The 12,905-nt window shown below is 36.3% G+C and overlaps 1 protein-coding gene across 6 annotated transcripts in view; it reads left to right on the top strand.

Annotated features, from left to right (window-relative positions):
- The window catches only part of ERBB4 (erb-b2 receptor tyrosine kinase 4), a 1,327,834-nt gene that overhangs the window by 915,469 nt on the left and 399,460 nt on the right, over positions 1–12,905 (top strand). For all 6 annotated transcript variants that reach the window (XM_074298794.1, XM_074298799.1, XM_074298793.1 and 3 more), the window contains exon 5: positions 6,958–7,023. In XM_074298794.1, the coding sequence (XP_074154895.1) occupies positions 6,958–7,023 (66 nt within the window). The remainder of the gene's footprint in view (positions 1–6,957; positions 7,024–12,905) is intronic.

The raw sequence follows: 12,905 nt of genomic DNA on the forward strand, positions 1-12,905 counted from the left end.
TGTATTATTTTTATTTCATTTTCCATTTGACCAATTTTTTTAAGGAGTTTTTTTTTCCCCCAAGCTGTTCATTTTTTTTTCATAATTTTCTTACATCACTCTTATTTTTCCCCACATTTTTTTCTACCTCTTATCTGATTTTTAAACTCTTTTCTGATCTCTTCAACGAGTTCTTTTCAGCCTTGAGATTTACTTCCTCTTTTTCTTTTGGGTTTTGCCTATAGATGCCTTATCATTGTTGTCCCCTTCTGAGTTTGGGTTTTGGCTTTCCTTGTCATTATAATAAATTTCTGTGGTCAATCTTTGTTGTGGTTGTTGTTTGCTCATCTTTTTTAGCCCTTTTTTCTTTCTTTAAAATTTGATCTCTTCTCCCAAGGTGGAATGTTTCTTGTGCCAAAGGCTATAGGCACAGCTATTTATCTTGTGCTACACTGACATAGCCACTGGGGCTCTTCTTATCTGCAGCTTCATTGAGAGGATAAGTTTTGGGGGGTAGCTTATGTTGCTAAAGGTTGTAGCAGCTTACCTGCTATTCAGCAGGGGTCCTGGTGCTGGTGTCTGGCTTGTGTTGAGTCTGATGTGTTTCTGCATATTCCTGGAGCTACACTGAATAATGTTGACTGTCCAGGCCCCTGGAAGTTACCTATTTGCCCAGGGTTATGCTGAAACATATGGAAGTTCTTAGAAGTGGAATTTGCTTTTTCTCTTATCTATTCTGAGGCAGGTTATGATATCCCTGTGGGTTTCAGGATCTCCTGAGGATGCATTGCTTCTGGTTTGCTGGGACTCTTCCTATCCTGGACTATGTTCCTTTTTGCCCAAGTGAGGCAGGTCTTTCTCAGTGATATTCCAAGTTTCTTGGGATAAAAATTGTTCCTCCTTGTCTTTTGGATGATTATGCTACTCCAGGATTTGTGTTAGGGCACTATTTTTATGGTTCTTTGGAGGTGAACATTGGAGAGTTATTTCAATATGCTAATTCTGGCATCTTGGCTCCCATAAGTCCAAATCAAGATGAAATTTTATATAGGAAGAGAAGCAGCAAAAAATACCCTTTTTATGTGAATTATAATTATATGAAGGAGTAAAATAAGCTGTGTAATGGTGAGCTGGAAATATTTTGTGAAAAGTTTTAAATGCTAAGTAGAAGTTTGTTTTTCCTCCTGGATACAAAAGGATTCCCTTGAAGCTGCTTGGGTAATTGAGTTACCTGTGCTTTATGTATATATCTTTGGTATCTAGCAGTATAGGAGGCTGATTGAAAAAGGAAAGCAGTTTGGGGCAGAAAAAATATTTAGGTAACTCTTGTTAGTCCAGGTGAGAGGTGATGAAGGACTGTACTTGTGTGGTAGTTGTATTAATGTAAAGTGAATAGAAATGAGATACTAGGGAGCCTGATATAACAAGGCTTGACAGCTTGTCTATCTATGTTCACACAAGGAATGAGCAGCAGAGCTAAGATTTGAACTCAGATCATTTCATGCCAAATCTAAGGCTCATGATGGTTTCTTCCATAGAAACAGATAAATTAGAAAGGAGAGTATACTTAGAGAAGTGAAAAAAAAAATTGTTCTTAATTATGTCTATTTTCCTTCATGATTTAATTAAAACTTTTCATATATTATCATTTTTGGATCTTTGACAAACATCAGTACACCATTCTTGAAAGTTTGATAATAATTCTCCCAATTAAGAAATATTTTCAATGGTAATGACCAATCCTACAAATTGAAAGAGAATTCATTAATCACAAGATGAACATAATAACATTTATTAAGTGTATTTAAAAGCCAAAAATGATCTGTTGTCCATATAGATATGGGGAGGATAGACTTAAGTCCATCCTATGCCTCTCCATTTCCATTCAACTCACCCATAATATTGATTCTTCTGAAGTTGTATTGATCCTTGATACCTATTCACATAACATCACCAAAAGGATATTGGTTCTAAATATTATATTGTAGGGGCAGCTAGGTGGCACAGTGGATAGAGCACCAGCCCTGAAGTCAGGAGGACCTGAGTTCAAATTTGAACTGAGACACTTAACACTCCCTAGCTGTGTGATCCTGGGCAAGTCACTTAACCCCAATTGCCTCAGCAAAAACAAATAAATAAATAAATAATGAAAATATAAATTACATTAAATTATATTGTATCAGGGAGCAGTTTGGAATCAGTGAAGATGCATAATTTCCCAAATCCAACATGATCTATCCTTAGCCATCAATTATGTTCAGCACCCAGCTTCTTATCTATCTTCAGTACTTTTAGGTATCTATGCACTGATAGCCTAACCCAGTGGGCTGTTCTTCCAAATGATTAACATTCTTAACCAATTTCATTTTTCCTATGTAGACTATTATGCCGATCCCTTTTGACTATGTGGAGGCACTAGAGCTAGGAGAAAATTGTGGTATTCTTAGTCTTATTGCTACCATCCTCAAATAGCACAAATGGAAGGATTCCCTTTGGCTGTTGATATCTTCCAGATGCTACTGTTTCAGGATGACAGTGTGCTGAAGGATATTTTATTTGAGAATGTTTAATACATGGTCTTTTAAATGTGATCATTTAATTTAGAAATGTGCTGAGCACATACTCACTACCCTACTTTGGCTAAGTAATTGAGGAAGGGGGAAAAGGAATATAGCCAACACAGTTCCAGATCAGGGAAGGAGCTTCTGACTTGCTTCCCCCTGGGGTACTGTTACATATCTCCATATAAATGCAAATGATCTCTTGAGCTACCCCTTGGAAGTCTATAACAGGAAATGGACAAGTTTAAGGTTCATTTAAAAAAAAATGATTTCTGATAAGCTTAAACCCTTATTTCCAAAGGGTTTTAGACTTGGCAGGGGATAGTTGGCTATTTACCAAGAATCTTCAAAAAGAAAAACTAGTCCCACCAGCTTTGATAAGGAGAAAAAAATCTTTTCTACAAAAATCATGGGGGTAGATGAATTTGGAGAGTGACCTACAAAGCTGGAAATTTTAAAAGGACTTGTTAAAGAAGGGTGGCTGGGGAGAGAAGTGCAGTTGGAGAGAGAAGGGTAGACAGGTCACCTGTTCTGAAATCTAACCTTCGAGTATTCCAACCCACATATAACATTTTGGCCATAAAGAACAAAGCTAAATGTTTTATTAGCTCAAATGTGGATCAAGAAGCCATAGAATAAATGACAGATCATCCCCTGCTTCAGAAATCTGCAATTAACTGACCACTTAATGGGTCGATTTAATGGATTTTAGCACATTTAGAGAAACAAGGCACCCATTAACCCCCACAATAGCTAATTTCTCATTAAAAAAAAAAAAAAAAGTTTTGTGCTATGAAAAGTTTCCACCCTTTTCTGTTTTTCCTAACAGTCTTTTCTAATTTCCGCTGTTATAAATCAATTTAGATTTATTAGCTTTATACAAAAGAACTCCAGTAGGTTCTTAATAATAATTATCGTTATTACTGATTAAAGTTATATTATTCATGCCAGATGGAGCCCTTTTCCTGTCAGCCAGAATGAGTTTGCATTATGTAGTTATAATGTGTTTGTGATCTAAATAAACAGATGGCAGAGAGTGACAGGAAATTATACGCTGATGATGTCAGCAATGGCGCTTCACAACATAATTGCCTTAAATGAACTATAATATAGTAAGGATCTGATGCTTTTATAAAGGTGGCTGGAATATAGGATGTATAATTACTATATAACCTAATCATTAAAACTATGCATATCCAGTTTAGTACAAGGACTTGGGAGGAGTGGGAAGAAAAAACTTATGTGTGTTGTAGGAGGAGGGGAGTTAGGGAGAGTTTTGTCAGCATACTTTTAACCAATAAGTTTTAAACATTGTGTTCAAATAGATGTCTACCAGTGAAAAATGAGGTGCTTGCCCAGATTGTTATGTCTTCCCATTTGAGAATTTAAATACTATAGGCTATATCCTGCCAGAAAAGAAATAAACCAAAGATACAAAATGTGACAGATTTTTGGACATGACCAAGGGTAATTTATTTTGCTTGACCAGGCTATGCATGTAAGTGAATTAAATTAAACTTAAATTAAAAAGACTATAGTTCTTAAATTAAAATCAAATTATAGATTGATGTTTGTATCATATCTATACCTTTGAAAAAATGTTTTATAGATGACATCATTAATGTTACTTCAGTTATCCAAGAAGCATCTGCTCATTCAGAACTGATCACAGAGCTTTAAATAGTGTTTAATAGAAAAGGTTAGATAGAAAAATTCTAACAGATTTCACATGGAGATGGATTCGCCAAGTATAGGTAACATGATGGAATATATTTGCATGGAATATGCATGGAATGAAATATAATTGCAAGTAGGTTTCAAGACATTGCAACTAAGTATTAAGAGATTAAGATTCTAATTGCATTTTTTAAAAACTGTTTTATTACTTTGGATAAGTCATTGGCAACTATGATAGTACTGTGGACAGAGTTCTTGCTCTGAATTAAGAGGATCTGTATTTAAATCTCTCCTTGGGTGTATTATCTCTTTGATCTCTTGATTTTGGGCAAATTACTTTTTACTGTTGTAATTGTTGTTGCTCGTCCTTTGTTCTTGAAGAAAATTATGACATCAAGGAGGAAAAGCTTTACCTAATTTACCAGTTTAGGTAATTTAATTGGATTTAAGTGAAAGGAGGGCAATGAAAGGTCACTTGCCTCACTTTCCCTTCCAGATTTATCTGGGTCCAATAGCCAGATACAGAGCAAGAGGACTGAAGATGGCCCCAGATGCAATGAAAGACTTGTCCTTTTTAAACTACAGTTTTCAACAGGTCTCAGTTTGACAAGTCTCACCTATTCAGTAATTAAGGCTAGGTAGCAATTGAAGCAAAGAATCTGGTCTTTCACCTACTCTTCTCCCTCCCCCCCTCCCACAAAAACAAAGAGAAACCCAAGTAAATAAATAAACCTGGGAGAGCAAGACCATCAGGATTTCTAACCAACACAAAAATGGTTACTATTTACATTCAATCTGAGTCAATCACAACCTAAACAATGACCATTTGGGGCTTAACATCTCTGGGGTTTAATTGCTAAATTTGTAAAGGAATCTAGACTAGCCTCTGAGTTCCCTCCCTCCCTTTCCCCCTCTTTTTCCTTTTCTCTCCTCCTCCCTTTCCCTTACCCTCTTCCTCTCCTCCTTTCTCCCTCTCTCCCCTCACTCTCCCCTTCCCTCTCCCTTCTCTTCTTTCTGCTCCTCCCCTCTTCCTATTCCTCTCCTCCTTTTTCTTCCCTTTGCACCTCCTTCTCCTCTCTCTTTCTTTCTCTCTCTCTCTCTGGATGTGCTTGTCTGTCTCTTTGTCTCTGTCTCTTTCTTTCTATCTCAGTCTTATGAACTTCTAAGAGCCTCATTTCCTCATCTCTGGGATAAGGGTTTAAGGATGAGATTGTCTCTAAATCCCTTTGTGAGGGATAGAAAATCCTATCCAAAAATGACTACTCAGAGATCACTCATAGAAAAGCAGAATTATTTATTAGAATCTCTAGAAGTGGACCCCATCTTGGTCTGTGAGCCAGATTCACAGCAGGAGAGAATCACTCCCTTGAAAATGTTCACAGCTTTTATACATTTCAGACAAAGAACCTCCAAAATCCCACCCTCTATGTGTTGTGATTGGTCATACAAATCAGCACCCCCCCAATTTGGTCAGTGGAATGCAAACCACAAAATGATTTACAGCCTCTTCTTCTTTGGACAATGGAATGCAGCCTAGGCCTTCAGGTGACTGGGGCCTATAAGTCTGGTTTACATTAGCTAGCAGTCTCTGATCAATATGTGCTTAATCTGTAAGTTCTTCACCATATCTTACTCCACACAGCTTTCACCTTTAGTAGTCCCTAATCCTGTGAGATTCATCTCTAAGTATCCATTGCCAATATTATCATTTCAGTGAGCTGAAGAAATTGATTTCTTTTTGCTCAGTAATGTTAGATTCTTCATAACTCTGGAATTTTCTTGGTAAAGATACTCGAATAGTTTACCATTTTCTTCTCCAGCTCATTTTATAGAAGAGGGAACTAGCGAACATGGTTAAATGACTTTCCCAGGATTACAGAGTTAGTAGGTGTCTGAAGTCAGATTTTAAACTCAGGTCTTCCTGACTCCAAACCTAAAATTCTACTCTCTGTGCCATTCAGCTGGAAAGAAATCAGATAGCAAACTTTGAAGAAATTGAATGTTCTCAACATCCTTTTCTTAGATCCTTTGGTTGAGTTCTATGGCTCTTGCTTATGAGGAAGCTGTCTGTTTGCTTTAGGCAAATGCTTTTGACAAAATACTCATAAGGGGAAAGAGACAGTTGGGAGAAATAAAGGGCACATTTACAATTGGGAAAGCTCCACATCAAATTTTACACAACAAATTGGATTTTATAGGCCCTTGGCTCTTAAAAAACATATGTGAAATTGTTTCACTATATGAAGAAGTATGAGAATTATACTTAGAACATTTTCTTCTTAGAAGCCTATTTATTAGAAGATGTTGTTATTCTCTATGTAGTTTTCAGTATGCTTATTTAAATATTAATTTAATCTTCCCTAACTGGGATTTGGGAGTAAAGATGGAATTCCCCAAAAGATCCAGGATAGATCTACTAGTCAAAGTGAAAACTTGTTTCATGTACCTTCTTCCTCTATTCCCTTAAAACAACCAGGGAAAAGTTCCATAAATTCAATGTTTTTGTTGTTATTAAATAAAATGATGGGAGGTTTTCAAATACCACGAGTTGGTACTCCAATCCCATATATATTTGGCATTCAGGCCTTCCCATTTAAGTGGACTTTTTATGGGCAATGTTTCAACTCTAGTGCAGCATAAAGATTCTCATAAAGGAGTGAAAGTTGTTTCCTGTGAATGATCACTCTTGGTCAAAAATTGAAAGATTCTAATTTGCATATATTCCTCTTCTCTTCTGCAGGTGGACGGTGTCACAAGTCTTGCACAGGCCGATGTTGGGGACCCACAGAGCACCATTGCCAAAGCTGTAAGTCATTGACATGAAAGAAAAAGAAAAAGGAGGATAAAAATGGTCATTTCTTTTTGTTAATTTCCTAATCCTTTGGCATCATATGTGTTAAACATGGGAGATATAAAAGAGGGACCAAAACAATACCTTGCATCAAGAGATCTTGAGTCTAAAGGAAAACCATGTGCAAACAATTACAACATTATCACAAGCACAAGCCCTCTATTTGGTTTAATTCACTACCCAGGGGTGGGAGGGAAGAGATAGCTAGTTTTGTAGTGCACTATGAAAAGGAGGAGAGACATTAAAGCAATAAATTGAGAACAAAGAAGAAATGAATTTGAGAGTGGAGGAATATGTCATCCTGAATTGGTTAACAATAGTGTCAAAATTGGGAAAGGAAGAAACTAATCAGTGGTAAGGATGTTGGCTTGGGAAAACAGAGAAGAGATGGTATCCAGGAGGAGATTCTCAAATGTTACAAAGGCTGTCAAAAAAGAAGAGGTCTGAGGAAGGCTGAAGAGAGGTGAAATAATGAGGAGGGCCAAAATGAGAGAATTGAGGCAAAGGCAAAGAAAGAGGCAAAAATAGGAAGTTGTTACTGGATGAAAGAATTTCAAAATTTTTGATAATGAAAATAGATGACTTGTAGGTGATAAGGTCAGGATATAATCAGTCCTCTGTATGGCTATGGAGGACTGAAAGATTGAAGGATAGAGATTGAGGCATTTGGAGATCATGGTCCTTTGAGAGAATAATTATTATCAACATGGCCATTCAAGTATAGAGGAAACCTATAAAGCAGGTACTGAACTTCCTGAGGAGGAAAAATATACAAATCTAAATAAGAGGAAATATTCATTTCAAGGCTTTTATTTTGGCTGATGGAGGGTGAGATGCTAGCATTTACAAGCATCAGGAAAAACCTTATTTAGCAGGTGTCCTATGAGCTGAACTTTAATGGAATCCCTATGCATTAGAGGTGAATGTGAGAAGGAAACACATACCAAGTGTGGGAAGCAGGGTGTGCAAAGGTACAGAGAATGTAGGTTGAATTTTATGTCTGAAAAATAGCAATTAGACTAGTTTGAACTGTAAGAGAGTGAAAGGAAATAGACCACAATATAAGCAAGTAAATATACCTAAGTGCTCTGTGCTCTGCACATAGTGCTCTGGAAGTTCAGAAGAGGGGAGGATAATGAAATTGGGGATTATTTGTTTCAGCCCTTATCAGGGTCAAGGAAATGACATCTTCCAAGAGGTGTCTCTTTCTGATACTGAAAATGAAGCAGGAACTATCTCATGTGTCATTTGCTAGTAAAGAGTGGTAGCAAATGACAAATTGCATAGTCTTGGGGAGAACAAGGCCCTGATAATGAATGTCTTGTTAGTGGGGAAGTGAAGCAAAGAAGAGAGATCTGAACAAAACATCTTGGCCTGAACCAAAGTGGTTGGTAAAGAAAAATCCAAGTATCACACTTTTATGAAGTTGAGCTGAGCTTTGCAGGAGGCAGACTTTTTTTTTAAAAGAAGGAAAGTGAAAGTGTTTTATAGAATTAGTAGAACTTGAAACTGAAAGTGTGACTATTCTGACAATTTGCTAGGGGTAATCATCTGCAAACCTGCCAGACCTAAAGTTGGCAACGAAAAGGCTTTGTGACTTAATTTGTACAGTGTGTCTGCAAGCTGAGGTTAGCCTTGATTTGTTGCTACATAATTTAAGTATCTCAAACTTTTGTTTTCCTCCCAAAGCACATACTGATTTTAAAATTAACAACTGTTTCCCCCATGGCAGTCCATCTTCTTCATTTTCCTACTAAATTTGCCAACATTTTTACCTTTTATAAAGCTCCTGGTGAAATATCGTCCAAGACCAAGTGAAATGTGATTAATGCAAGCACTGGTTTTGTTGCTGGTGATGGGCCAGTCAGTGACAAGAACATTTGGAACAACATTGTTGGAGATTGCTTTAAATTGGATTTATTTCTAGTGCTATATGCTACAGATCACACTAAGTTATGGGCTTTGTGTGAAGAGTAGAGCAAATTGGACATCTGTGAAAACCAAAAACATGTAATGCATTTGTAGTTTTAGACCCCACCTGAAAATCAGCATAGGAAAATGGTTTTATAAAGCTATTTAACATCCATTTCCTCAATTCCCATTTGACATTAGGGTGATCATATCCATATATAAATCTCAATAGAAAATTCATTCCTTGCTCAATTGCCAAGAGTATGCATCAGGTTTTTTGATCAAAACTGGGAGCCCTGCCTCTTATAGACTTGGTATCCTAACAACACAGTATTTTTAAGTTGGGTGAAAATGTGGCATACCTTGTTACACAGAACAGATTAAGGAAATTGATTCAGTGGATTAATGTAGTCATGTCGAGTAGAGGAAAACTTATCAGTTGAACTGAAGTCTAAAGCCTTTACGTGCTATTCTGTAGGCTTAGTTATTCCTTTTGCTTAAGAATGACAACTCTCCATTGGTAAAAAATTGAGCCCCAAGAGCTGAGCCCTCTGGGTACTGATATGAGGGTGACTAAGCCTTAAGAAATCAATAATGATGAAAGGAATAAAGTTATCTCAGGGCCAGCAAGATATATGAAGCCCCCTTATCTCATTTAAAATAGTTCCTGAATGCCCTTTTATCTTTAAACACATTATCAGCATAGCTTTGGGAGGGATCCTGTTGTCAGACATGTTTGTTGTTTCATCTCACATATGCCTTTTGTACTGTTAGCAACTGTGTCATGTTGGTTAAACACAGCATTTGGAAGAAAGGAAAAGGTATTACCTATCAGAACAGTAGTTAGTTGTTCTTTAAAATTAGCACCAATTTTGTGTCCAAATCCAAAAGCTGGCTCTGTCACCAACTAGCTATATAATCATAGTTACAACTTTTTCTGTCCCAGTTTTGGGTACTCCTCTATAGAAATATCACATTCCATATAAACATGGACTACTATTGATTGTTATTAGTATTAGGTAAGGATTTTTTTTTTTTTTTAGTTCAGCAGTGCATGAGGTTTATGAACTATGTATTCACAGATTTCCAAGCTATTAATCCTAAAGTTGTAGTTTAGTAGTTTTCCAGTTATGTCTGATTCTTTGTCTTCCCTGAACACACCCTACAGTAGTACCTAACATGTGAAGGCTGTCCAGAGCTGCTTTCTACCTTTGGTGTCCACCTGATGCACCTAACTCTCAGTTGTGGCTCCAAGAAGCTGTAGCACACACACCCCAGTGTATGCTTCTCAGCAGATGAGCTATAAACCAAGTTCAAGGAAACCAAAGGATCTCAAACCCTATGGTGAGTTAGGGATGTCTAGCCCAAGCATGTAAAGACTCCCCTGGTGGAATGGATGGATGAGAATAATTTGTTCCAATGGCCCTTAAGGCAGGTGAAGCAGGTGTTAGATCTTGGTTAGACAATGAAGATACCAAGGTCATCCACTGCATCTTGAGCCATCACCAGTCATCTTGACTCTGTCCTGCCCCTGAACAATGGTGGCTTTAGGAGAGAGAATGAGCTGATGACTTTGTGAAACTCTACCTCTCTTACATCCAAAATTCTGCCTCTCTTAAATCCAATTTATGCACAAATTAAAAAAAAATACTATGACCTGTTTTGAGAGTTTCCCTAACGGAAATACTAGTGTTGTTTGACATTTACTTGTCTAGCTTGCTTTACAAATGAGGGAACTGGGGCAACACATAGCCAAAGTCACATAGCTAGTGTATGAGGTGAAATTTGAACTTAGATCCTTCTGGTTCCAAGATGAGAGATCTATCCATTACACCACATAACCACTTTTAAAATATTATTCAATTATCATATTAATAGTATATTTCATTCTTAGATGCTCTAATATATGTTATTATTAAGTCTTTTCTTTTATTGACTCTGAAATCTCAGCAATGTAAGTATTGCCTTGAATGGGTTGATCACAAACCATCATTATTTTTCTGCCTACAGATATTCTTTCCTCTGTCCTTTAATAATCCACAGAAGAAGAAACCACCCAATGTACTGGAGCCCCTCCTTTAATCATTTAGCAATTCATGGACACTGGTAAAAACAAAACAAACAAATACACAAAAAACCTTTTTTTTTTCCCTTGCTCAAGCTGTATAACCATCTCAAGTATTTTTTTCCAATTTCCTGGTTGATATCTTTTAATCAATCATTAAACTTTTGTTAAAGCATTTACTCTGTACCAGGCAGGACAGCAATTGGTACCCAGATAGAGTACCCAGCAGAACCTGAGCTCAAATCAAATCTCAGATACTTCTTAATTGCATGAGCCTAGACAAATCACTTAGCCCTATTTACCTCAGTTTCCTGATCTGTAAAAGAATCTTTAGAAGGAAATGACAAAACACTCCATTACCTTTGTCAAGAAAACCCCAAATGAAGAGTCATACCTGACCATAAAAACTCAACAACTGTATTTTGTGGCTTTTATCTCATTTCTTAGGTATAAATCTCTGTTGGTAATGTGCTTTAGCCTATTTACATTCCAACAAGGTGCCTCACTTGTGAATGTTGGAATCACACAAGCTATCTATCACTTATTCATCTATTATCTATCTTTTTTTATCAAGTCTTTCATCTATCTAGGATATCTTCATATAAGCAGAGATAGTTTTATTCAATGATCTGATTATTGATATCAATTTATATAAAGGAGGGAGATATATACTCTCCAAAGTGTTAACCACTATTATAAAGGATATTCTCTTTGGAAGTGAGTTGGAAATGAAACTCATTGCAGATGGAAAATTCTTCTAGATGATTATCCTGGAAGATTGTTTGGTACTGATTGTGTCATGTTTCAGAATATAGCTTTACTTTAGTAGTATCCATGGTATCAAAAAAGATGGATCTAATCATCTCTAAAAGAAAAAGAAAGTTGAAAAGAAATAATGTTATTCAATCATATTCAGTCCAGCCCAAATCTTTGTAGACTCATTTGGAGTTTTCATGGCAAGGATATTCTCCAGCTCATTTTACAGAGGAGGAAATTGAGGTGAATTTAGGTTGAGTTAAGTGACTTGCTCAGGGTCACACAGTTATTAAGTGTCTAACGCCAGATTTGAATTCAGGAAGATGAGTTTTCCTGACTCCAGGTCTAGCACTCTAAATATTGTGCCATGTAGTTATCTTGGATGAGGAATACACACACACACACACACACACACACACACACACACACACACACACATACACACACACACCCCCCTATATATATATATATATATATATATATATATATATATATATATATATATAGGGGGAAAAAGAAAAAAAATATATATATATATATATATATTTCCCCCCTAAATTCTGACATGTAGGTATTTGGCCAATTTATTCCATCAGTGTGTGTTGGGGGGGGGCAGTATGGATTATATTTGGGGAATTGTGTAGTGCTTTGAGCAATCCTTAATTTTCTTGCTTCTATAAAAAGTTCTCTTTTTAGCAGTAGTGTTTTCATAATGGTGTTATAGGCTTTGACTCATGAAATCATACAATCTGCTAAGAAATAAAAATGTGGATCCCTTAAAAGATAATAGAAGAATGCATAATGGGTATTATTAGGGCTGTTGAAATATGATATGGCTAGATATATATAAATATAAAGTTATGTTTGAGTATTTCAAAGTTTTCTCCCTGTTATTGGAGAAATCTTTACTGATATGAATGTATTTTCCCTATTAAAAGTGGGGTGAGGTGGGGAAGGTTATAGCTATTTGATAGAACAAATATCTATAATTGTTTCTGTTCAATCATTTTAGTTGTGTGAGTTTTAATGAGCTGGAAAAAGAAAAGCTCTCTAAAAAATGAAATGGATAAAATGGAAAAAAATTCCATAGAAGATAAAAACTCAA

This window comes from Sminthopsis crassicaudata, chromosome 3 (assembly GCF_048593235.1).
Source record: "Sminthopsis crassicaudata isolate SCR6 chromosome 3, ASM4859323v1, whole genome shotgun sequence".
Lineage (NCBI taxonomy): Eukaryota > Metazoa > Chordata > Mammalia > Dasyuromorphia > Dasyuridae > Sminthopsis > Sminthopsis crassicaudata.